This window comes from Xyrauchen texanus, chromosome 14 (assembly GCF_025860055.1).
Source record: "Xyrauchen texanus isolate HMW12.3.18 chromosome 14, RBS_HiC_50CHRs, whole genome shotgun sequence".
Lineage (NCBI taxonomy): Eukaryota > Metazoa > Chordata > Actinopteri > Cypriniformes > Catostomidae > Xyrauchen > Xyrauchen texanus.
The window spans coordinates 12067911-12095334 of NC_068289.1; the positions used below are offsets into that span (position 1 = coordinate 12067911).

Sequence of the window (27424 nt, forward strand, 5' to 3'; positions counted from 1 at the left end):
AAGGAGAAATAAAAGGAGACTCAAATGAGACAACATTTGATATACAGTAAGTGTATAGAGTTATACAATTAATGTGAACAGCATAGTTAAGATAATCTTGGAAGATTTTGAATTCTTCAAATATATGAATGTTTGAATTTAAATTGAAATTCTGGTTAGAGACATGCATTAAAGAAACATGTCTCTCCAATGGCTGAGAAATAACAAAAAAATACCATATTACTGTATGTGTAACTTTGTTTTTTTGCTTTTATTATATAAATGTACCACTAAAGGCAAAGCTTTACCTCTGTGTGTAGTGCTCACAGCTGAACAAATAGCTGATGTGCTCATGGGGATACAGGCTTGAATTCTTTCTGCCTCCACTGTCCTGTGTCATTTAAAGGCAAAAGCCCATTAAAATGTGTACATCTCAAAGTAATTTTAGTTGGATTTTAACATGTAACTAAACCTAGTAACCCAGAAAAGGGAACAACAAATTAAATTTGTGGAAAAGTATGCTGCTCCAGTTTTTGTATGTTTTGACAATGCCCCAGAGGCTAAATGTAGTGTAGTGTAGTCATCTTGAGATTATACTGTATGCCATTGGGACTGATGTGTGATGACAGCATTCACAAGATGTGATTCAGCCTAGACTCCCATGTTCTCTGCTCCATATGTCACTTCAGTCCGACGAGACTTTATATCCTAATAATGAAACACACTCAATCACAAACCATTGCTCTCTCGCTCTCTCTCTCTCTCTCTCTCTCTCTCTTAATGGGATTGTTCACAAAGAATGAAAATTCTCTCATACCATCGCAGATGTGTAAGACTTTATTCTGCTGAACAAAAATTAAGATTTTTAGGAGAATTTTTCAGCTCTGAAGTCTTAAATCAAATATACAATCAAGAACACAAAAAAAACAAAACAAAAAAATAAGTAAATAAAAAATCATTTATGTAAAAGTAAGTCCTTGCAAGGGGTAAAAGAGCTAAAGTGTACTTAGCTCATTGAAAAAACTGGCTACTGTAGAAGATTTCTCATTTGAAAGGGTGCAAAGTGAAGCAGCAAAAGCTTTAAGTTCATTAGTAAAATGAAGAAAGGTTTTCAAAAATCTGCATTTGTGAATGAAGTATTTAGCAAGTTCAAAAACATTATTCACCAAGTAGTGCTGTGAACAATCTTTCTTAAGTACACCAAACTTGATTTGTTTGTATTCAAGGGGGTTTACACATGTAAAATAATACATGATAGTTTACTGTAGAATTGAGACCAAAATAACTTTGAGTGGTTACAATATTAAAAAATATGTTCTGTGGTTTCTATATCAGTTTCCCAAAATTGACAAGAGTTTTCTCTGATATCAAATTTAGATTTCAGTAATTCTTTAGATGGGTATATGTCATTTATAATTTTAAAATGAATATCTTTCACTTTAGGGAGACTTGGAAAGGTAAGATAATTCATTCTCAATTCCCTCACCTCCTCCGGGTCAAAATCTTTGAAAAGATAGTAATGTTTATTTCTATTTGGATGAAGTCTATCAATAAAAACACTTCTAATATATTTGTTGTTGCATTTATGATCTCTAATAGATAATACACCCAGAGAAGGAGATGGGAGAGAGAATGTCACAGAGTAGTGTGAAAGAATCCCCTTTACCAGTAACACCATGTTTTTTGGTATGGCATTTACAATTGTGTAAAACTCTTTCGGGTGACATACAAATCCATGTTTCAAACAAAAATCATTGTAATTGAGAACATTACCATAGTTGTCCATCATGTCCAACAGGGAAAAAACGTTATATTGAATCCAGTTTCCATAAAATAAAGATTTGTTCCAGATACAAGTTTTGTGTGGACTAAAATTGTGGGAAAATGCTAACTTCCAATAACGGAGAACTTGTTGATGGAAGGCGGACAATTTAAGAGGTAATTTGTGCAACTCAAAATCACATCTAATCAGAAATTCCAAACCACCTACTTTCTCAAATATTGAAGATGAAACAGTAAACCATAAGCCATTTGTATTACAAAGAAAAGATTTTAACCACTGAGTTTTTAAAGCACTATTCATAATTTCTAAGTCAATAACATTTAATCCTCCTTCTTTGTAACTGTGAACTAAATCATTTTTGTTAATATAGTGATGCTTATTTTTACAAATAATGTTAAATATTGCAATGTTACATTCTTTTAGTAAGTGAGGTGGGATAGCTAGCGAGGAGGCTGGGTAAACAAACCTAGAGAGCAGTTCCATTTTGGTTAACAAAACTCTTCCAAGTGGTGATATCGCTCTCTTGTGGTGGATTGACATTGATGATGACATTACTGTGCGCCGGAAAAGTTATCTGTCCCTTGCCATGAACGTCATCAGCTTGACAGCTCAGTCGTGCAGTTCTTAAGAAGAGCTGTTTAACGTTTGTATTCTGCATGTGTAATACAATGAAATCGCATTTATCATTTTGTTTATAATAACCCTAAAGTACACGCTACGACATGTCTTTCTTCGTTGATTCAGTGATTATGTTCACTTCTCAGGTTAGTGCTCAAGCCATAACAATTTAATCTCTTGTTTGTTATGCATTTTAATTAACATGAACAACACTAAGATGTTACATTCATTATTTTCAAGTAACAGCATTTAACCAATTTTTCATGGTTTAAATCTTGCAAACATTTAAATGAGTAAATAAAAGTGCAAGGTTATAACTAAACAAATCACGAAGAGAAAACATGCCACTTATCAATCAATATCTTACAAATAATGTTACTGGACTTTTTGCATTATAATTTTCACAAAACACTACAGTATTGTTAAAAATCATTTATAAAATGGAAAAAAATAATAATAACATATGTGGAGCTTCCCCTTGCATACTAGTAATTACATGAGCTTTTTCTATTCTAAAGCCACAAATCTGATCAGCATTTCTGCAGAAGTTTTGAAGCTTTTTTGTGTTTTTCAAGTTTAGTTATGTGCTTTGCTAAAGGTTTTTAATGATGCTTAACACTGTCCATAATCAGCCTTGTAACCTTGTACCTAACATGTCATTCTTTTCTGTACATAGGTGCTGTTTTTCGGGTTTGGGTGGCTCTTTTTCATGCGGCAGTTGTTTAAAGATTATGAGGTATATCATGCATGAGAGTTTTGTCTTGTTACATCTATAGTCATTGAACATCACTCCTACAAGTGATATGTCTGTGTTCCTCATCAGGTTCGACAGTATGTTGTGCAGGTGGTGTTCTCTGTCACTTTTGCCTTTTCCTGCACTATGTTTGAGCTCATTATCTTTGAGATCATTGGTGCATTAAGCAGCACGTAAGTACTGTTTACTTTGTGATGACATCATCATTGAGTCATGATAGATGAGTAACATGTTGTTTGTCTCTCTACAGTTCCAGGTATTTCCATTGGAAGCTGAATTTGTATGTAATATTACTGGTTCTAATATTTGTGGTGCCTTTCTACATTGGCTACTTTGTGGTCAGTAATATACGTTTGTGTAAGTAGCTTGTTTCTCCATCTCTAGCTCTTAAACATTTTTATATATTATTTATTATTTAGCTCATAAGAATATTTGTTAATTACATTTGCTGAGTGTTTGATTATGCATTACATTCACCTCAAATTCTCCATCTTTCTCTTTTCTTTTACAGTGCATAGACAAAGGTTGCTTTTTTCATGTGTGGTCTGGTTCACATTCATGTATTTCTTCTGGAAACTGGGTGATCCTTTCCCTATACTTAATCCAAAACATGGTAGGAAACAGCATTGATTTTGTCAACATGAAACACTGTTCGCAACCCTTTTTACTTCTGAAATATGCTGTTATATCAGAGTGAAACAGGATATTCATGTAGCTCAACTGGCTTTAGCAATGCCAAGATCATGGTTTCGACACCCGTGGATCACAGAAACTGATAAAATGTGTACATTGAGTGCTTTGTAAGTTGCCTTAGATAAAAGTGTCTGCCAAATGCATTAATTTAAATGTAATATACAAAGAGAGAAATAAAGTGTAGTATTGGGCTAGATTTTATCCACTGGGAATTGATTGAATAGCAAAAAGTGGCCATTACATACCAGAATGGTTGAAAAGTAATATTGTTTTAGAGGCGTAGCAATTTATTTAATTTTAATAAAAGATTAAGATCATTATAATTTTTTCTATGGAATAAAGTGCACTGATTCATGCAGTAGACCAGGAATGTGTATTAAAAGTAAATCATAATTGTTTTATGATTTTTATGTAGAATCCAAGTGTGATTTTTAATATGTGGCTACTGGCTACACTTGGATCTTGGAGCCGAATATGTAGATGTGCATCTCTTTCTTGTGTCCTCAGGCATTCTGTCCATAGAGCAGTTGATCAGTCGTGTGGGGGTCATTGGAGTCACACTCATGGCTCTCCTGTCTGGCTTTGGTGCTGTAAACTGCCCTTATACATATATGTCCTATTTCCTAAGGTAACTGGATTCTCAGACACATAAAATATGCATTTAAACAACACATTCCTTTATGTGTTATTTTATACATATTTTTAAAATACTAGATATTTGTTTATTTGTTTGTTTTTTATTCTACAGAAATGTGACAGACAGTGATATACTTGCCCTGGAGAGAAGGCTACTCCAAACAATGGACATGATTGTCAGTAAAAAGAAGAGGTAAGAGAGGGATCCAAGAGCATGTCAAACATTACTGCATTCCCATTTCAGTGTTGTATATTTAATATATAGCTCTGGAAAAAATATGAAACCACTGCAAAATTATCTTTTTTTGTATTTTTATTTTAATTTTCTTTTCATATTTCCTCAGAAGTTTTTTCAACACTGGTAGTCACTGTGAAGAAAATTAACTCCAATTAATTGTCATAAAACTAAAAAGGGTTTTTAAAATATCTCTTTTCTAGGATTGCTATGACAAGAAGGCAAATGTACCAACGTGGAGAGGAGCAGAATAAACAGACAGGTTTTTGGGGAATGATCAAGAGTGTGACCTCATCACCATCAGGAAGTGAGAGTATCCTTAATGACCCGTTTAATAGTACAGGCCCTAAGCTAGTTATACAAGACCACTTCGATCCCTGTTATGAGTCACACAGTAACTGGAGAGTTACTGAGGTCACATTTCATCACCACTGAATCTTAAGTGTCTGAGCAAGGCACTCCTGATTGCTTCCAGAAGACTGTCATAAGAAATAAAATAATATTACAGGTTCAATACAACTTAAGCTCAATCAACAGCATTTTTGGCATAATATTGATTACAACAAAAATAAATTTAGACTTGTCCCTTCTTTTCTTTAAAAAAAAAAAGAGCAAAAATCTGGATTCCAGTGAGGCACTTACAATAGAAGTGAATGGGTACCAGTCAGTAAACATTAAAATACTTACCGTTTTGAAAGCAAAGTCACAAGGCAAAAACAATAGGATAAAAATAGTAATACAATTCCTCACTGTAAGCTCGATTTTTTTTTTTTTTTTTTTTTTTTAATTATTATTTATTTATTTATTTTTCTTCTTCTTCTTTTTTTAAATAAAAGATTATGCGACAAATACTGTCAATTGAGCTTAACTTGTATTGAACCTGGAATATTCCTTTTAGGTTTGGCTAAAAATCATTAGCCTAATGGCAAGTAACTAATCCGTGTATGTGTGAGTATGTGCACGCTAAGTAGAAAGGTAAAACTACTGACATGTTTCTTAACTGTGGCACTGCAGACCTTTCTCAGATCCAGCAGGAAGTAGATGGTCTGGAGGAGCTCAGTAGACAGCTCTTCCTGGAGACTGTGGACCTGCAGGCCACAAAGGTATATACTGAAACAGTGTAGGACAAGCTACTAAAACAATATAGCTAGCTAAGTTACCAACTACTCAACAGAAAATTTTGTTAAGCAAAGATAAAATATACACTTCAGAAAAAATAGCAAGTTACACTACAAGCCAAAAGTAGCTTGCTACATTTTAGCTACTTTTCAACCGCAGATGCAGAGAGCATACTGTAATAGACAAAGCATCTAAAAGACATATTTACATGACATTTATCAAAGCCATGGTACAGGATAGTGCAGTACAGTAAACAAGTATACTATAGTTGCAATACACATGTGCATGTAAAACATGTAAATTCATATTTATACTACTACCTCTACAAACCCAAACCCATTTAAACAATTTAACTTGCACATTCCTGTATAAAAACTCTTTGTACATACAGTGTACTATTCACTTTATCGTGTGTGTGTGTGTGTGAGCGTGTATTTATCACTTTGTGGGGACCAAATGTCCCCATAAGGATAGTAAAACCCGAAATTTTTGACCTTGTGGGGACATTTTGTCTGTCCCCATGAGGAAAACAGCTTATAAATCATTCTAAATTATGTTTTTTGAAAATGTAAAAATGCAGAAAGTTTTTTGTGAGGGTTAGGTTTAGGGGTAGGGTTAGGTTTAGGGGATAGAATATAAAGTTTGTACAGTATAAAAACCATTATGTCTATGGAAAGTCCCCATAAAACATGGAAACACAACGTGTGTGTGTGTGTGTGTGTGTGTGTGTGTGTGTGTGTGTGTGTGTGTGTGTGTGTGTGTGTGTGTGTGTGTGTGTGTGTGTGTGTGAGAGCGCGCACATCTGGGCAAAAACAATGTTATATCTGATGGTATCAGGTGGTAATACCATGTTACTTTGAGATATTTATGCACCATTCTGTATTTACAAAGAATACGATGTTACTACCATGGCAATTTGATATGATTACCATATTCATATATCATGGCACTCCCAAGTAATGGTACATGTCCGAAAAACATGGCAATGTCATGATACTTAATTAAGTGTTTTGATACTCTTGGTTGGAAAATGTCTTTACCTGCAGAAGTCGTTCACAATCTGCACACATATTGAACTTAATAAAGAATTTCTTCATCACTGGCAAAAGAGAGGATGTATTTGGTTTCCAGTGATTGATTGTAGATCCACTGCAACCAGCGTTATCTTTATTATCCGTGTTATAAAATATTCCATGAGCTTGTTGACAAGTGAGAGCATGCACCAAATGATTCAGCAGTGCGAGCACAAGCTTACTGAGTCATTCAGATTGAATCACGAGCCAATTCAGACTGCTTTCCTATCACGTGACCAATTCATTGGAAAGAACAGACTCAGATGAGTCATTCATTTGTGATTTGACATCTTTTGTTTTGATTCAAAACTGACGATAGTAAACACCAGGTACCAAGGCATGATGTATCGGTGTAGCTTTTAACAATGCTACGCTGCTACCTTGTCAAATATATAGCTTTGGTACTGAAAAGCTACTTGATTTAAAAACTGGCGAAGCTAACATCTCGCTACTCTGAAATGTAGTTATAGTGGTAATAGCTTCACTATGTGTAGCAAAGCTACTGCCCATCACTGTACTGAAATATAATGAGTTTAACAGTCTTTTCCAGGCTTTGAAACATCAAGGAAATAACCAAATTCTTAAAAAGTCACAGAAAAGTCATGGATATTTTTATTGTGAAATATAATGTTTTTCCTGTTATGATTGCATCTAAAATATTTCATCAGAATTATTTCATTTGTAATCATTAATAACTGGGACATTAATTGAAATTCATTGGTCAAAAGGTTTAGGAAATCTTCATAGGAATAAACGTTACACTAATGATGTCTCTTTGTTCCAAGGAACGGATAGAATACTCAAAAACATTTCAAGGAAAATACTTCAACTTTTTAGGGTACTTCTTCTCCATCTACTGTGTGTGGAAAATATTCATGGTAAGTTTTTCTCTTTTTTTTTTAGCTGATTGTTAGATATGCTTTAGAAAGTTTTTAAAGAATGTGTCTTAATCAATGGTATTATGTAATGTATTCACTTAGGCAACTATAAACATTGTCTTCGACCGTGTAGGGAAGACTGACCCAGTGACGAGAGGAATTGAGATCACTGTCAACTATCTCGGAATTCAGTTTGATGTACGTGCTACATACTTAAATTGCTTCTATAGATTTGTTATACATCTCAGCTTGTTTAATATCTCCTTTGAGCATCCCTGCTGGACTTGGGGCCTGATATCTTCTTTTTTCTTTTTTGTCTCAACTTTACACAAAACAGTAATTTCAGTTCAAGTTTTGCAATTAAAAACAAAAATAATTGCATCATTAATTTTGACTAATTATGTCTAGTTATTCTTTGATGTGTAGTATACATTTTTCTCAAGTGATCTGAGTTCAGTACTATCAAATTCAAAACAATTAATTCCTAAAAAAATGCTATACAGCACTTCAATTTTGTAGGCCTATTTAAATGATGTATGATAACATGCACTTATAGCAGTTATATGAATTTCTTTGAATTTCACTCCATTTCATTCTAGTTTATTAAATTCAAATTACAATTCCGCATCCTGTTTGAAAACCTCAATTGAAATTCAATTCACAATCCTGCTGATATTGAATCGTACATTTTGAACTCCAGTCAAAAGGATAGTTCACCCAAAGATGACAGTTCTCTCATCATTTACTCTTCCATATGCAATCTAAGATGTGTGTGATTTTATTTGTGCTGCTGAACACCAACAAAGATTTTTAGAAGAATATCTCAGCTCTGTAGGTCCATACAATGCAAGTGAATGGTGCTCAGGCCTTTGAAGCACCAAAAAGACTCCAGTGGTATAATCCATGTCTTCTGAAGTAATCCAGTTGATTTTTAGTAAGAACAGACCTAAAAAATTATTATTTTTTCTGTACATCTTTTCATTGCAGTCTCTAGGCATGATCACCATTTCAAGCTCAATTTCACTTCCTAGTGCTTGATGCATTCGCATAGCGCTTGATGGTGCTAAAGAAAGTGTAATCGTGCTTGAAATCATGATTGCCAAGGAGACTGCTGTCAAGATGTGAAGTGAAAATAGTTAGATTTTTGTCTGTTCTCACATTTATTACATCACTGAGGGTGAATAAATGATGAAAGAATATTTTTTTTTTTTGGAGAACTATTAATTTAAACTTCTGAGGACCTTTCCCTGATTGCCCTGTTCTGCCCCCTATTGGCCAGTTTGTAAGAATGTATTCTGATCATATTGCAGTTCTGTATTATTGCAATTTCCAGATGCTTGTTTTTTTGATTATTTAAAATTATACATTTGAAATGGGTAGCTATTTTTAAATGTTTATATTTTCTGGTTTTGTGTACATACTACCTCACCTCTGATCTCTTACAAGCACACAAACACACAGCTGATGTTGTATCAATCCCAATAGACTTTAAACTCATGACTGCTTTTGTTGGTGGTTAATTGTTCCCCAGCCTGTTAAATTCTAAGTCAGCACAGTTATCTTAATGAGGGTTTAATCTTTCCCCATTTGGAGGTAATGATTCATCCTCCTAAACATGTAATCTTTGTCTGACCTCTCTGTCTCACTCTTCTGATAAGAGCAAATGCTGCTTATCCCTTTCTAATGTTTTTTAAACCTCTGTTTCACCACAGGTAAAGTTCTGGTCTCAGCACATTTCCTTTATCCTGGTGGGAATCATCATAGTCACGTCCATACGAGGCCTCTTAATCACACTCACTAAGGTAATGAGGGATGAACATTGAGTGACAAACAGCTTTTCCTCATTCAGTTTTATAATTTATGGGGAAATAGCCATGTATTAAATGTGTTCATGTTCAGTTGTTGTGAAGGGAGGACATTATTCCTTCGGAGCCTCTGTGGCAATGTTTTGCCTGAGTTCAGTTTCTGAGAACCACTGATGACATTTAAAGCATACAAATTTGCAGTTTTGGCTAATCTCTCTGTTTTGTTTACAGTTTTTCTATGCCATTTCCAGCAACAAGTCCTCCAATGTCATTGTGCTCGTCCTGGCTCAGATCATGGTGAGACACAGTATAGACAAAATCAAACAACTGCACTATTTTAGAACAATTAAATTTTTGATAATTTAAGACCTCTATCAGCCAGCAGTGTGGCAAAATAGAAAGTTTGCTGATAATGATTTTAACGTTACCGAAAACCATTATTTTTTGGGCTTATATTATTCATCAATACATCTGCATGTCTTTAAACCAAAAATACCATTCACACTAATAGAAATCATGTGCTGAAATTACAATTGAAATCAGGCATCAAACATTTTATGTACTGTAGAAAAGATGGAGTACTGTTTAATGTTGGCATAAATATTTAATGAATATTGCAAATACTTATTGAAAACAAACTGGTTTGACATGTCTCTCTTCTACCTCGTATAGGGAATGTATTTTGTTTCCTCTGTGCTCCTTATGCGGATGAGCATGCCTTTGGAGTACCGCACCATAGTGACTGAGGTACTTGGAGAACTCCAGTTTAACTTCTACCATCGCTGGTTTGATGTGATCTTCTTGGTCAGTGCTCTCTCCAGTATCCTCTTCCTCTACCTGGCCCATAAACAGGCACCTGAGAAGCACATGACCTTGTGACCTCACAAGTGACCTCATCGGAGAGAGATGCCAGGAACTGAAGTGTCTCTTTCATTTGTCTATTCTTTTAAGAAGACTCTTATGCCTCCACCCTGCAAAGAGTATCATTGGCTTTATATTTCCTGAATCAGGAGGGGCCTAGACACTGTGTTAATTTGAGTTTTGGTTCAAAGGCGGTGATGCTGAGTTTCCGTGTTGTTTGGTTAATGGAGGGGACTACATGGTATAGAATGTTGGTGTAATTTTTCTCTAAGTGTCTTTTTTTTTTTAATGGAATGAATCAGCATGAATCTTAAACCAGGCTGTGCTAATATCTGTAATATCCATACATTGGTGTCTGATATAAACATTATTATCAGTGTTAACTTTGAGTACAAACAGCTCGAATCTACTGTACCTTTACCATGAAAGGAGAATAAACTAATCCTAATGTTATCCTACTATGAAATCTCAGACAGATACACATGTTTTTACTTTTAGAAAAAATGTTAGTCTGACCTTTTGGACTCTTGTTTTTCTCTCCAGCCTGTTAAACTTTACCATCATTCCATGTATTGCCAATTTCTGATTTGAAATAATTGTAACGATTCACATATTGAGTGTATTGATTCACACTGTATTGAGCGAGTGAGAGCCATAAAATTGTCTACTGAAATCATGTCACAGCAACAATAAAAAAACCAAAGTGCAAGGTTATTGCTAAAGGCTATTTAATATATTTTTGGGCTATTGCAGAAAATGCAATAAAATGTTTTCCATGTTAAACTGATGAGTGCATTTCATTACTAATGGGGCCTTGACTGTGCCAATACTACTGTTTAGAATGTACATAATTTATAATGTATTATGTATGTGGCTCGGAATTCAGTTAAAAGGCTTTTGAGGTATTTCCATTGTTTCTTTAAATGGTGAAAAATGGTTTCCACACAGATTGTAGACAGATGTGGTGTTGCCCTTGTGGCTTTCACCAAATTAAGAAGTTTTATTCAATAGGAATAGCCAATCAAAAAATGACAAAAACCATCATGTAGAATAAAACAGCATACATCAAGAATTGTCTAAGAATTGCATTGTCTGAAAGACCATTTTTTGAAGAGTGCCTGTTGTTTCCTTTGAATTACAACAGCATAGGACTGACAGAGGTCTGAAGGCAGCATCCTTTTTTTTAATAAAGCATGGTTAAATATTTGTTGTTGTAGACACCAATGAAAGAAGAACAGCACAGAAATCATCTTAATAAACAGTTCCAGATCACCATAATTTTCATAGCTTTTAAAAGAGATTGAAAATGCATCTATTCTTGAATCAAAACTGCCTTGAAAACAGGGTCTCTTGTTCAAAGGGCATTTTCCCTCTTCTTAATAGAATTGGCAATCTGGTAAGTGCGTCAGCTTATCACTAAATCAGAATATTGGCAGGATCTTTTAGTATAGGCTCAGAGTCTCTCCTCCTCACCCTCAGATGATGATGATGATGATGAAGTCTAGATTGAAAAGATAAAAATTTGAGTTAGTATCTCTTTTTGGATTTAGCCATAAAGTTGGAGTCTTATAGCTTGTAGTCCACATCTGTGAGACCATCTGTATGGTACTGTAGGTACTAGAAGTTGACTAAACTTTTAACAAATAAATGTATAGTCTTTCTCTTCTGGCAAAACAGACCAGCTCTCTCAAATGAGAATGTTCCTCCCCAATACAACCGGACACTGACTTTCAATAGCAAGTAGACAGTCATGTTCATGGCTGTGATATAAACTAAAGGCCATTGGCTTTTTAATATACCCTATTCCAACTTTCTGTTTCAGTAGGTATGCATCAACTGTATGTTAACACAGGAAGAAAATGGTGTTCGTCAGGTAATTTCTTGAGTTGCCAATTTCGTTTCAATCCCACTGAGTTTTGAGTTTGACAAAAAACATTTTCTATCATTTGTCACATTCAAAGGTACTTCCTGCTCAGCAGTACTGACCCTTGCACGGGTTTGAGGGGGTGGAGTGGCAGGTCTTTCTGTCTCATTGTCTTTTCCTGTGTCTTTATGCTGGTCTTTCCTCTCCTCGTCTGGTGCGCGGGCTGGTGCTGGGATATCAGCTGTAGGCTCTTTTTTCAGCAGTTGAGCGGTGATGGGAATCCCTTGTGATTTCAGGTGTTCATAGACTGCCCTCCCAGCCACTAGGAGGACTAGCGTGTCCCCATTTTTACGGATGAGGTCCACAACCTCCTCGTGTGTGCTCATTTCCACGTTCACTCCATTCACCTCCACCACAATGTCGTCATCCTCCAGTCCGGCTCTGTCTGCTGTTCCACCTTTCACCACCTGAGAGAGAACATTAAAGGAACAGTTCACTCAAACATTTGTTCAGGGTCATTCACACTGAACATATTTTTGCACTAGATGGATTCCTTTGAACAATGATGAAAGTGAAAAGGAAATATGGCAGTCAAGCTCCAAAAAAAGCCATAGTCCAAATGACTTGTTTGCTATATTTCACATCTTTTATGAAAAATTTTGGAAGCTTTGTGTGAGGAACAGACCAAAATTGAAGCAGGGTTACCAACTCTCACGCTTTCAGGCTCAGTCTCAAGCTCTCACTCTACCCAATTAAATCTCACAGCAAATAACAAGAAAACTTAATTCTATATAAAATAAATAAAACATCAATAAATCTTCCATTTGGATTTTTCCATCAGCACGAGACTTTAATTTTTAGGCCGCTGAAGCAAATTTACTGCTGCGACACACATCAGCATGCCCCAGAGACAGCATAAACAGAACTTTGAAGTAAGGCACAGCATGTGACAGAACAGGAATTCGATATCTCAGCGTGCAGACACCACAAAAGTAATTCACTTAATAGGAATTCTATAGAGAATCATCTCATTGAAATAACTGGGGAAGAAGTTAAACATCTCAAACTTTTAGATAGCCCCGACATTATAAACAGCACTGAGAAGATAAAGAGGAGACAACACCACGCTTCAACATCATGATTAAGACTTTTTAAAATGCACATCATTGCCCTTACTAAAAGGTATTATGTTTTTTCTGTAGGAAGACAGTGACAAAAGTTATTGTTTCATATTACATCTATTAGGAGGAATCTGTTTAACTTTTTATATCTTTTTATTTTAAGTATGTACATGTATTTAGGCTATTAGGATTTTCCAAAACAAATACAAGATTATTTATTTTGTAGAAAGACTAGCTACATTGACTTAACTAGAGTCATGATGAGGAGACATCCATTGTGGTTTTGGAACAATTATTATGGCAATTAAACAGTGGAAGAAATATAAAAGGCTAAACATTCATAAGGTTAAGCACAAATTGTAGAATGAAGGGGTTTAAAATCTGGACCTCCATAAAATTTGGAAAACAATATTGCGAAAGGAAACACATTTTTTGTTTTACTGGAAACTCAGTCCCAGCAAAGTAAAGTGGCCCACTCATATTATAGATATACCATCAGAATATTATAACTAGCCCTATAAAAATAAGGTTTTATTTCCCATAGCATTTTGACACAGGGACCCCTGGGTTTGAACAACGATTTGCCTGTTCATCAATGCGACCCTGGCCATGACATCAAAATCTCACTCAAACTTGGCAACCTTGAAGAATTTGTTCAATGACAATCTGCAGCAGAGCTCTCAAATGAAATGTCAAATGGCTTCTGAAGACTTGGAATATAGCGCACATGCCATATGGACTACTATTATGATCCTTTTATTTTCCTTTTATTGTCATTTTGGAGTATTTAAAAGACGTTATTTCTCAGGTCCCACCTCTTTGATGTACTGTCCGGACACTCCCTGGATGCCATTGAGATGGAAACCAAATCCAGCTACGGTCTTCTCCAGTCTGCATAGTTTGGGTTTGTGGTCTACATCTGCTGGGGCAGGTGCAGGTACTGTTGGGACAGGTGTGGATACAGCTGGGGCTGGTGTTGGGGCAGGTCTGGCTTCAAGTTCAGGCTCAGGATGGCTGGGCACAGATGCTCTCATTTCCTCCCAGTACAAAAGTGGAGAAACACCACCCTATACAATACAATACTATACAGTAAAGCTTATCTGCATCTCTGTTTAGAGTTTCTAATTATATTTTCCCTGAAAAATTTAGTTGTGTATTAACTATATGGTAGGAGGTGGTGTATCATCACACTTAAAGGCAAGCTGCTTTTAAATAAAATAAAAAAATAAAAGAAAAAAGATGTGATTCATGAACTGTCCCCATTGTGCCCTTATCAGTGGGAATGTTTTAAATTAAGCATTTGTTGCTGTGTTTCTGAAGTGTTACAGCAATCTTGGTGAATGTAAGGGACTCACCAATTTGTACATTTTGTCTGTTTCAGCATCCAACACCAGGAGGCAGCACTTGTTGCCTTGTTGACGTATTTTGTCCACCGCCTGCTCATGTGTACAGTTTTCAATTCCCTCTCCATTCACAGCCACAAGTCTGTCCATATCCTTGAGTCCTGCTTGCTCTGCAGGGCTTCCTTTGTCAATTTCTCCAATGTAATGGCCTAAGGCATAGGTTCAGCGACACAATAATCTACAATGTCTGAGGCCAGACTCTCTAATTTAACACACAACATAAAATAATATTTATAGAATTGATCAAAGATAATATGAATAAAATGTCACATACAGTATTTCAATGCTTTAATGTCTGATATCAATTACACATTACAGAATTATCTAAATATCAAATATCTGTTACAGACCTTGCTTCTCCAGTTTTTTTTTTTTTTTTGTTTGTTTTTTTTTTTTTGCTGTAGTGTCAGTTACCTTTTAATTTGTTTTAGGAAGTGCTTTTATTCATATATTTTTTTTAGTGTGCAATAATTATATATTTTTCATGTCAGAAATTGTTTTTATTTTTATATACAATTATTTAATATTTATTTTTTTAGGTATGTTTTTTTATTAATTACAAAATTTTCAATATGTAATTACCTAAATATAAAAAATAATAATACATTTTCTTAAAAGAAATTAATTAAATATCAAACTATATAAAAAATCTTTCTTAAGAATCAATTTATATATTTAAAATGATATACAGTTTCTTAAAAAATGTTAACAAAATATTGTGTATCCAAATGCTAATCATAGATTTTTAATTAAATCATCATAGAACCATTTAAGTACATAGATAAACTCTGCATATTATTTGACAGTGTCAATAAAACCGCTCTGTGAAAGATTATCACATTGTCGATTATCAGTGAAACATGAGCACACATTGCCCTTACACTGTGATAAACTTTAGTATGCTCAGTTGCAAGGCACCACCATGCAATATACAGATAAACAATAAACTAGGCAGAACCAATGGTCACTGGACTCTGGGCTGTCAACACCAGATATTCAGGGCCCAGGAAATGACAATCCTGCTCTATTTCCCTTGGGATAATGTCTGTGTGCCATGCATTTAATCTCAGGTTGCTCCAGGCAGTTGTCCATGCAATTAGTGTACTGTAAATTACTGGATGAAATGCATCTGCTTAATGGCCACCTATTAAAATTAAGGGTTAAACACATTCAAGCTTTTCAGATTTATTTTTGTTTTTTTTGCTTTACAAAAAATGCTACAATATATCTGTTTATTTATGAAACTTACAACACATTTTCTGAAGAAAGTTCACAGTGCTAGGTTGTTTTGGGTGGTTGCCAGGACGTTGGGTTGCTAATATGTTCCAAGTAGTTTTTAGTGCATTCCTATGCGGTTACTAGGGTGGCTGCTAGGGCATTGCTAGGTAAGAGTGTTCTGTTTGACAGGTAGTCCCTTATTGGCCAACATCAAAAGATCCCACCCTTAAGTCTCTGTGATATAAGATATGGCTCAGGTACCTCCTTCAATGTCAGGCACTTGGGTTTAATGCTGTTTGAAGTTAATATTTCAAAAAGTATGCAACTTATTCAGTAATAGGTTTCCCTAACCCAGTTCCTAACCCAAAATGTAAAGAATAGCAATAGTGATGCTTGCATTAGCGCCACTAATAATATTGCTGTTGGAAAGACTTAAATAATATATCAATACTGTTCACTAACTACAGTCAACTATCTTTACATTTCTTTCCTGGTAAGATACATTTTGTAAAATTCACTGCTATAACAATTACCAACTGCTTCAGTATGCAGTTTGAGCCATTAAGACAAATCTGGCAAGAACATAACATTTAGAAAGTAATTGGTTATTGGAAAGGAATGTCTTGTTTACCCATGATTAACCCAAGTATAACCAAAGTGGGCTATTTTGAGCTGTCGTTTTGAGAACTTTAATACATTTATACTGCATCCAGAGTGACTTTGACAAAGACTTCAGCTGATTTTTATTTCTATATGTGATGTATTTCCATGTAAAACACCACAGGATATTCGATGATTCAATTATGTACGATGGGACATGAATTTATCCATCAGGAAGTGAAACGTGGGTGTTAAATACCAGAATGCAGCTGGGTGTTTGGAGCAAATTATTCAATTTTGACAAAAGTTTATGAAGACATAATTTTTTTCTTTGGAGTAATGTGCAAAGATAAGTAAAGCACAATTAGACCAGGAAATTAAACAGGGTCCATTTTGATTTCATGCTGACTTTAAGCAACAGTATGGTAATCACTCACCTGCATGTTTAGGGTGAGCCTTAAGAATAAAGCCATAACCATCTGCTCTCTTGACCATGTCTGCAATGCGGGGCTTATGTGGGAGGTACCTAACTGTTGCAAGACTCACCCCTGGTTTAATGCTTTTGTGCTTAAAATATTTGTCAGTGTCCTCCTCCACCAGCAGAAGAATTACAATGTTTCCTGCTGCTTTCACCTACCAAAGAGAGATAGATGTTAGTTATTATAATACATTTGCCCCAAGGGCACTGTAAGATTGAATTGGTTTTCATAAGTATTTTTTTTAAACCTGTAAACACATAAAACTTCTCGGGTTACTTGGATGTAACCCTTGTTCCCTGATAAAAGCGGAAGCGCTTTGGGAACACCTTCATGTGTGTGCCCAGCTGTGAATATGTGTGTAACATGTCAATGAACATTGACCGGAATTTATAGCCTCTGCTGGTGTAATCATTGGATGCACCTGGGGCTGGGCTATAAATAGATGCGTCACCTTAGCATCGTCAGGTATTTTGTCTGAAGAGCAGACCCGGGGCATCCCAGTGCAGCAGGGAAGCGCAGGATCTCGTTCCGCTTTTATCAGGGAACAAGGGTTACATCCAAGTAACCCAAGACGTTCCCTTTACAAAAAGCTACACTTCTGATGCTGCGCTGGAAGTGCTTTGGGAACGAGAATACCCACGCCGCCGCACTGAGGCTGTCTGGACACCCTACGGTTGTGTAGTGTGCTCACAAGAACGTGAGAGGTCTCAGACACAAGCTTGAGATGTCTACTCGAGGGCATAAGAGCCGGAGTGGCATGAACATCTAAACTATAGAATCTAACGAATGTGTGCGGAAAGGACCAACCTGCCATATCACAAACTTACTGCAGAGGGAGACCTCTAGCCAAGGCTTTAGAGGAGGCGAGCCCTCTGCTAGAGTGAGCCCTGATACTTACTAGCGAAGCTTGACCATGTGCCTCGTAGGCCAGGGCAGTAGCGTCCCTCACCCAATGTGACAGTCTGCTTGGAGGTTGCCGCCCCCCGGTTGCGGCTCCCATGGCGAACGAATAGTTGCCCTGACTTACGCCACTGGCTAGTGCGGTGGACATAAGTCTAAAGGTCACAGACTGGACACAGACTGTGAAGTCTTTGCTACTCCGCCGTTCAAAATGGCAGGGAGCCAAAGGCTTAGAGAGTGACCGGATGTAGGGTCGCGAAAGGCACCTTAGTTAGGTAGTCGGGATGAGGGTGCAAAATTGCTTTGGTCATTCCTGGGGCAAACTCTAAACAGGCTGGCAAAACAGACAGAGCCTGTAGGTCCCCAATTCTCTTTAGAGAGGTAATCGCCATAAGAAAAAACATCTTGAGAGTCAGAAGTCTGTCAGATGCTGACTCTAGAGGTTCAAAGGGGGTCTCAACCTGACCCTCAAGGACTATTGCTAAGTCCTATGAAGAGGTCCTGGTCCTAGCAGGAGGCCACAGTCGCATGGCTCCACAAATGAAGCAAGCGAGTCGAGGATGCCCTCCAAAGGGCACCCTGTCCATCAAGGCGTGGCAAGCCGAAATGGCGGCTACATAGATCCTGGGAGTGGCGGGGCATGTGCCTGCTGACAGTTCTTCCTGCAGAAAGTCCAGGATCTGCATTTTGAACTTTTAGTAGAGGGAAACGCATACAGATGCATTCTGGACCATGTATGCGCCACAGCGTCCAGCCCCAGGGGGGGCTGGGTGACTCAGGGAGAAGTAAAGGAGACATTGCACTGTTCATAGAGGTAAAGAGGTCCTCTTCTGCCCTGTAAAATCTCACCCAGATTTGTTCCAAGTGGAGGGAGCCCTAGCACTTAAAATGGTCTTGATGACCTCAGGAGAAAGCCCTGTGTATCTCAGTTGGTACCCTTCAGGGGCCAAGCATGAAAGGTTCCACAATTCAGGCCGGGGATGAAATATTGTCCCCTGTGCCTGAAAAAGAAGGTCCTTCCTGTTCGGAATCGCCCAAGGCGATCTATCGACGAGAGATATTAACTCTGAGAACCATACCCTGTTCGGCCAGCGCTGCGCTATCAGTAAGAGGCAAGACCCTTGTTGGAAAACTCTGGCCAAGACTCCCGGGAGCAGATAAACCGAGGGAAAACGCATACAGACGCATTCTGGGCCATGTACGCGCCATCGCCTCCAGACCCAGGGGGGGCTGGGTGACTCAGGTAGAAGTAGAGGAGAGTGTGCTGTTCATAGAGGCAAAGAGGTCCTCTTCTGCCCTGTAAAATCTCACCCAGATTTGTTCCACTACCTCGGGGTGGAGTTTCCACTCTCCCGTCGGTATTTTCTGTCTGGACAATAAATCTGCTCCCACATATGGGCATCCTGGGATATAAACTGCCCTGAGTGACAGGAGCTTGCCCTGGGATCCAAGGAGAATCCGACGTGCCAGAAATTCAGCTGACGTGGACACAGTCGCCATGTGACCTAGTATTTGTTGATACTGACGGGCAATGCAAACCTGACCTAGCCTGACCTTGCTCAGGGTGTTCTCAATGGAAATTATTCATGTGGGAGACAATTGTGCCTGCATTGTGATCGAATTCCATATAACCCCCAGATGAGTGATTCCCTGGGTGGGACCACGCCGTTGAAACACGGAGGGAGGCGAGCGAATTTAATTCTGTTGCCCTTTTCTACTGTTCTTAGGACCCACGTAAAAATATCTGGCAGAACTTTCCAAGCTTCCAAGTACTCTGAGATGGGTATTAATTTAAGACTTCCTGTTGAGGGGTTTTGAGTGTTCCGCATCCTGGATAAATGCAGGAAGCAGCGAAACACCCAACTTTTGATGGAAGTCTCTACCTCCCGAAACACCAGAGGCGGCAGGAATGGAGAGGTTTCGTGGGGGTACCGGGAGAGGCGAAGAGCACGCGCCCCGTTCCGAGGGGAGCTACCCCCCACAAGATTAAGTGCAAGACCGTCAGGGTTTCTTTCTCTTAGAAATTAGTGTCCTGAGGTCTTGCTTTGGGGGCTGCTGAGGGCGACGAGACTGTCCCCAATCTTTGCGAGGGGGAGCATGACTCGCCACGCTTTGCTTCTCAGCCTCCCTTCTAGAAGGACTGAGGGGGGTCTGGGTAGCCGACAGGCCTGCTCCCTGAGTGCGGCGAGGAAGAAACTGCCCAAAGGCTTCCTCGTGGCTCTCCGCCTCTTGGAACCTGGAGATAACTGTGTTCATAGCGTCCCCGAATAGGCCAGTAGGCGAAGCGGTACCTGCACTGAGGTCCTTCAGCAGGTCAGCCTGGTACGCCTGTAACACTGCCATTGTGTGCAGAGCTGCACCAGCCTGACCCGCTGCTTGATAAGCCCTCCCTACTAAGATGGAGGTAATTCTGCAAGGCTTTGTGGGGAGAGAGTTGTTTTTTTTTTAAATGACGATGCAAACCCGGTGAGAGGTAACCCAAAGTGTCTCTTCAGCACCCACGATAGTCGAATATGTCAAGGGCACGAAGACACGGGAAGTATAAGGATTCCTCCATGAATGAGAATACTTGTTATGGAGGTCATGGAGAAAAATGAAGGGACTGATATAGCGTTCCCTTCCCTCTTTTATTTATTCATTTTGGCCACCAGACAGAAATTTGTCTTCTTGTTTGGAGCGTTTGGGGGGTATCTGTTGTTAGCCGCTTTATTATTGTTCGTGGAACGTACAGAGATTCAGCGTCCCCCTCGTGAACCGAAGAGTCGCGCTTCAGGCTTACGAGAAGGATCAGCTGGATCTGGGGTGAGAGCGAGGGAAAGGGATGAACCCGTCTCTCGCTCCTCAGCCAGATCCATGAGAGAGCCCCATGAACGAAGTGTGGCCGCTGACTCCCGGAAGTAAGCGAGGCGAGCGCGAAGCATTTTGCCCGAAAGCAGATCGCAATGCCCACACCCGCCCCACTCCAACGCGAGAGCAGCATGCTCTTCCCCAAACAAACAAAGCAAAACTGATGCGTGTCCCTCTCGGCCATAGAGCGTAAACAAGGGAACACGCATCGTTTGCTCTGACTTTCAGTCATTCTCTCTCTCTTTTTTTAAGAAAGAAGTGAAAGGAGAAAAGGTTCACTGTGAACTGCCTAACCAATTCTAACTCCTAATAGAGGAAAGAAAGTTTGACAGGCTCGTATAAACACACACACACACACACACACACACACACACACACACACACACACACACACACACACACACACACACGAGTGATCTCTGAAGACAAAGAATCTGATGATGCTCCGGTGACACATCTATTTATAGCCCAGCCCAAGGTGCATCCAACGATTACACCGGCAGAGGCTATAAATTCCAGTCAAGGTTCATTGATGTGTTACGCACATATTCACAGCTGGTCACACACATGAAGGTGTTCCCAAAGTGCTTCCAGCGCAGCATCAGAAGTGTAGCTTTTTGTAAAGGGAACACACTTAGTTTTATTAATTTATGTCAAATACTTGAATCAGTTCATTTAAAATAGGGCCTTATGGTATGTGATAAGATCAATATTGAATACAAAGAAGCTTTGAATAAGGTTTAAATAATGCACAATACACAATAAACAACAAAACACAATAAACTGGAATAATTTTAAATGGTAATTAAATAATAATTATATAATTAATAGAAAATAATATTGTGAAATATATCCAGCTTAAAAAACAACAACAAAAAAACAAGGGCAATTCACTATGAGGGCATCTGTTGCTCCCAAATTTTAAAGGTGTACTCAGTAACTTTTATCTTGGAATTACACTGACACCTTGTGGCTTGGATGCAGCATAATATCAATAAAACCAATAGTTTTCAGTTTCAGATACCACTGAAAAAATGTAGTATTCACAGTCAGCCATGATTACTTTAATCAAAGAGTAAAAGTGTCAAATAACTGGACAGTTACTGAGATTAAGCGATTAGTATTCGGCTGGTCATGTGATTCTAACATGGCAGTGTTGGACCCTCTCCATGTAGAATAAAACAGCTGTTATAAGATTACTAATATGACTGAAGTCTTCAGTTTAATGTGAGTGGTCATGATTTCCTACATATACAGTGCATCCGCAAAGTATTCAAAGCGCTTCACTTTTGTTACAGCCTTATTCCATAATTGAATAAATTCATTATTTTCCTCAAAATTCTACAAACAATACCCCATAATGACAACATGAAAGAAGTTGGTTTGAAATCTTTGCAAATTTATTAAAAATAAAAAACGAAAAAAATAAAAATCACATGTACATAAGTATTCACAGCCTTTGCCATGACACTCAAAATTGAGCTCAGGTTCATCCTGTTTCCACTGATCATCCTTGAGATGTTTCTACAACTTGATTGGCCTCCATCATCCATAAATGGAAGATGTTTGGAACCACCAGGACTCTTCCTAGAGCTGGCCGCCTGGACAAACTGAGCAATCGGGGGAGAAGAGCCTTAGTCAGGGAGGTGACCAAGAACCTGATGGTCACTCTGACAGAGCTCCAGCATTTATCTGTGGAGAGAGGAGTACCTTCCAGAAGAACAACCATCTCTGAAGCACTCCACCAATCAGGCCTGTATGGTAGAGTGGCCAGACAGAAGCCACTCCTCAGTAAAAGGCACATGACAGCCCGCCTACAGTTTGCCAAAAGGCACCTGAAGGACTCTCAGACCATGAGAAACAAAAATGTAACTCTTTGGCCTGAATGGCAAGTGTCATGTCTGGAGAAAACCAGGCACCACTCATCACCTGGCCAATACCATCCCTACAGTGAAGCATGGTGGTGGCAGCATAATGCTGTGGGAATGTATTTCAGCAGCAGGAACTGGGAGACTAGTCAGGATTGAGGGAACGCAGCAATGTATAGAGACATCCTTGATGAAAACCTGCTCCAGAGAGCGCTCTGGACCTCAGACTGGGGCGAAGGTTCATCTTCCAACAGGACAACGACCCTAAGCACACAGCCAAGATAACAAAGGAGTGGCTATGGGACAACTCAGTGAATGTCCTTGAGTGGCCCAGCCAGAGCCCAGACTTGTACCCGATTGAACATCTCTGGAGAGATCTGATAATGGCTGTGCACCGACGCTCCCCATACAACCTGATGGAGCTTGAGAGTTCCTGCAAAGAAGAATGGGAGAAACTGCCCAAAAATATGTGTGCCAAGATTGTAGCATCATACACAAAAAGTATTGAGGCTGTAATTGGTGCCAAAGGTGCTTCAACAAAGTATTGAGCAAAGGCTGTGAATACTCATGACTTATGTGTTTTTTTTTATTTTTATAAATTTGCAAAGATTGCAAACAAACTTCTTTCATGTTGTCATTATAGGTTATTGTTTGTAGAATTTTGAGGAAAATAATGAATTTAATACATTTTGGGATAAGGCTGTAACATAACAAAATGTGGAAAAAGTGAAGCACTGTGAATACTTTCCGGATGCACTATATTGCAAAATTACAATTCATGTCTTCAGTAGTTAATCTTTTTTGATGAGGAAAAAAAATTCTGAGGGCTCCTTTAAATATCTGTGGCAATTTGTCCTGAGCCCTGTTCATTTCTAACTCAAATGTAAGGTAAATAAAATAGTATTGGTGATAAAAAAAAAGAATATAAGATGCAGTTGGTGCCATTAAACTGTATAAATATGATGAAGTTGTACAAATTAAAGCTTTCACTTACCTTTTGCACAATCTGATCATGTCTAGCACTCTCAACATTTTCACCGTTTATCTCCACCACACGATCACCTTGCTTCACACCTGCCTGATTAGCCACTCCTCTAGATACCACATCTATCATGAAAATGCCATGTTCACCTGACAACCAGTACAATTAGATCAAATATTTACTGTTAGTAACATTCTCATATCTCACATAATTAGATAAGATAAGATAAGATATTTGTTAATTTACCCACTAGAGAAGAAGCAGAGTGAACCTTTGGTTACCTTTGGTGGATTTTAGGGAAAAACCAAAACCACTGCTGGATTTTTCCAGAAAACAAAGTTTGGGTTTAGGGGCTGGTGCAGACACTCCATTCATGGTGGTTTGGCTCTGACCAGTGGGAGACTGAGGCTCGGCAAGGTTCACACCGTTGTCTTTGGCCTGCTTATATGGCTCCTCTCCAAGGACATGAAATGTGACGGTCACCCCACTTTTTCTCACCATATCTGCAACCTGACCCAGGAAAAGGATGAATGCAAACTTTACAACCCAGCTTTGTGGATAAAACTTTCTTTTCCTTTCATTACCCCAAATTATGGAACGTATGTTGATCCTAAAATTTGTAATTTCTGCGCCACTAAAGTCGTTAAAAATATTGGCATTCAGAGGTAATGTTTTTAATCAGGTTTCCCCAAATTGAACACAAGAAGATTGGTTGGGACAATACTGCTATTTATCAAACTGGTCTTACTTATGCTGTAGTTGAATCTGCATATACAGCTGGGATACGAGGGAAAAAAGACAAATGGCCAAAAGCCAAATCCGTAAAACCTTGCTGTGTTCCATATTGTCCACAAATGTTCCATTGACTCTGATGATGCGGTCTCCATCCTTCATACCAGCCAGTTCCGCTGGGCCACCCATCTCCAGGGCTCGAATCAGGTGACCCTCCTCCCCATGCTCCACTCTTAGGTAGAAGCCAAAGCTTTGTCCCTCACGCTTGGATAGTGTAATGATACGTGGTTTTGATGCAGCCATTTTTCTGTTGAAAAGCATCCATACATTGTCTACTGATAGTGTCACCTTCATACAACCATGTGATAATATGATCTAGGACATTTGATGTTATCTTATCTCAGATGCAGTGAGCACACTTCATTACATACTGTAGGTAGTTCACATGTCAATTAACATACTTTTTTTTTTTTTTTCAACCATAAAGGTTTTGGTTAAAATGTATGAACAGTATAAGGGAAAAGAGTATATTTTTAAGGCTGTTTTTCACATTTTTTTTTTGGACTTCACTAATTACATTTTAAAGTACAGGGACAGTTCACCCAAAACAGAAAATTCTGCCATTATTTACTTACCCTCATATCATCACAAACAGTTTGACTTTCTTTCTTCAATGGAACACAAAAGGAGATGTTAGGCAGAATGTTATGAACTACAGCCTCAGTCACCAATCCAACACACCATCACAATGAAATCGTCAGGATTCGTACAACCTTTCTAATTTAGCTAATTCGTATGATAATGTGTGACTGCACCCATTTGAATCCCTACGACTTTCACTACAGCCAGTGATGTCGCTGGACATCATTTACATCTAATCCACGACAATTACTTGTTTCATCACACACAATAGCTTCCTATCATGTTTAATCTTCTAATTGGCTAGGTTTAGATAAGAGGAGCATCAACATTCTTCCAAACTACTCCTGTGTGTTCCACGGAGGAAACATTATAATTTTATAAATTATAATAAGTTATAATAGGTTTGGAAAAACATGAGGATAAACAAATAATAACATACATTTTATTTTTGTGTGAGCTTATACTTTAATGTGGTCATAATAACAACTGCATGCATGTGAAAGAATTGGCGAAAGGCTGTTCATAATAGGTTTTAGCATGTCACACACCGGGACATGTCGACTTCCCAAAAGTATTTAATGTGAACTACCCACATACCATTCATGTGGTGATAAAATTGGTAATAACAATTCAGCATGTGCAAATAAAGTGTAGTTATGTTATACTTACAGAATGTTACCAAGATTTTGGTAGAAAATAATGGAGGCAAACCAGTGATAATGAGACACTGAAGGGAACCATTCCCTGTTGTAATGATAGTATAATCTAATGTTCTTGAAATGGTGTAGATAACTTGGGTAATATAAAATTGTCAAAGGGCATGTAATCACCAACCTGTATTAGGGTGAATGTGCCAAGCTAAGCCACTCGAGGTTTAAAAACATTAAAAGAATAAACAAAAGAAGAAAGAGAGAGAGAGAGCTCTACACAATTGTTAATGGTTAACAAAGTGGCTGAATGTGTTTATTTCAAAGTATGTTTTGTTCTAAAATGTTTGTACCCTTTCTCTGTAATTGCAAATGTCAACCAATCCTGACAAAACAAAAAAAGACAAATTATGGTAATGATTTGTACAGGCTGCCAGCATGCATTCAGGCATTTAAAAAGATTGCATACAGCCTTGGTTCATTTTGATAAAAGTTTTACCAATATGTGCAAGCATCTAGTAGTAAATTCAAACACCATAGATGCCATATCAATTACACAATACCTCACACATCAGCTGAGAGCTCAAGTACTCTTCTCACACTTGAGTGGTCCATGAAGTGCTCTATGGGCTGGTAATGTTTTCACATCATTAGACTATGGCTAAAACTAGCTTAATAATTAATGTTACTTGCACAAAGTTCCTCACATATTTATTTACAAGCTATTTGAAAACAGGAATTTGCGTTGCGCAAACAAAATTCTTCCTTAACTGTAAAACTTTTGAAGTATCAGGTGCCCAGGACAAATTTAGCATGGGTGGGTCCGACTACATGATTGTAAATATGCTCAAAAATTAAGTACCAATTAAGGTACAAAGCTGAAACTGGGGTGGTACATTTTTGTACCCTTAAGGAGACAAAAAGGAAAATATTTTTGTTCCCTGAGGAACAAAACATATACAGTTTCAGACAGTTAACAGTTACATTAAAGTATGTTCCCAAAATGAGTTTGCGCTTTTTTTAAGTAGAGGTACAACTAGTGACAACTGTTGTACCGTTTATGTTACCTTTATAATGGATTCTATTCTATTCCATTCTATTCTGACAAGACATTAACATGACATAAGCCTGAATACATTTTTCAGATAGTAAGGTGCACATCTACGCAGATAAACACTTAAATTCTGTGATATTTCCACACTATATCTTTATGATAAGTGGATGCTACTCACCAGTTGCAGTCTCCTCAATGCCCCAGCCTAAAGGAGGTAGCTGCCTGCTTCTGCTAAGGTGTTATCAAGCACTGCGTAAGTATGTTTGAAGGACTTTGACAGGCCAAAGGTTGATCTAAAAGGTGAGTTATTTAACCATGTCTCGTGGCTGAAGGTTTATTCTCTGTTGCTATGAGTAACCATACTGTTTCTTAAAGTGGAAAAAAAGGCACTACAAACATTCAAACCTATACTTTTAAGAACTTCAAATTATGACTGGATTAATGTTCTCTAAGACTATTTAACAGTCTAATTGACTGTAATGGCTGTAACAGAGTGCATTCACTCTTAGCACTGCATTATGCCATTTGTGACAGCTGGGTGGCTCCAGATTTTAAAAGTCTTCAATGTCAAAATATGATTACATAATATTGCACAGCATACATCTAGAAGGAAACTTTAAAGAGCATTTTAAA

The 27424-nt window shown here is 38.0% G+C and overlaps 2 protein-coding genes across 3 annotated transcripts; one reads left to right on the forward strand and one right to left on the reverse strand.

Annotated features, from left to right (window-relative positions):
• The first annotated feature begins 2356 nt into the window (after window positions 1-2356).
• On the forward strand, window positions 2357-11212 carry LOC127655069 (Golgi pH regulator). Its single transcript, XM_052142677.1, has 14 exons — window positions 2357-2526; window positions 3057-3116; window positions 3204-3307; window positions 3385-3491; window positions 3646-3747; window positions 4335-4455; window positions 4576-4656; window positions 4902-5011; window positions 5713-5801; window positions 7676-7768; window positions 7871-7966; window positions 9481-9570; window positions 9805-9870; window positions 10246-11212. Exons 1-14 carry the CDS (start codon window positions 2485-2487, stop codon window positions 10450-10452), a joined length of 1368 nt encoding a protein of 455 aa, XP_051998637.1. The 5' UTR covers window positions 2357-2484; the 3' UTR covers window positions 10453-11212.
• Window positions 11213-11395: 183 nt separating this feature from the next.
• LOC127655068 (Na(+)/H(+) exchange regulatory cofactor NHE-RF3-like) lies at window positions 11396-27067 on the reverse strand. Of its 2 annotated transcripts, XM_052142675.1 has the most exons (9): window positions 26970-27067; window positions 24545-24755; window positions 23998-24226; window positions 23729-23865; window positions 17078-17273; window positions 14775-14971; window positions 14235-14486; window positions 12421-12765; window positions 11396-11935 (listed from the first exon to the last, which is right to left on the reverse strand). In XM_052142675.1, the coding sequence occupies exons 2-9, from the start codon at window positions 24749-24751 to the stop codon at window positions 11888-11890; spliced, it is 1611 nt and encodes a 536-aa protein (XP_051998635.1). In that variant the 5' UTR covers window positions 24752-24755; window positions 26970-27067; the 3' UTR covers window positions 11396-11887. The 2 variants fall into 2 exon arrangements, with proteins under 2 accessions (XP_051998635.1, XP_051998636.1); XM_052142676.1 differs by lacking the exon at window positions 24545-24755 and having other exon boundaries at window positions 26970-27057.
• Window positions 27068-27424: the final 357 nt, after the last annotated feature.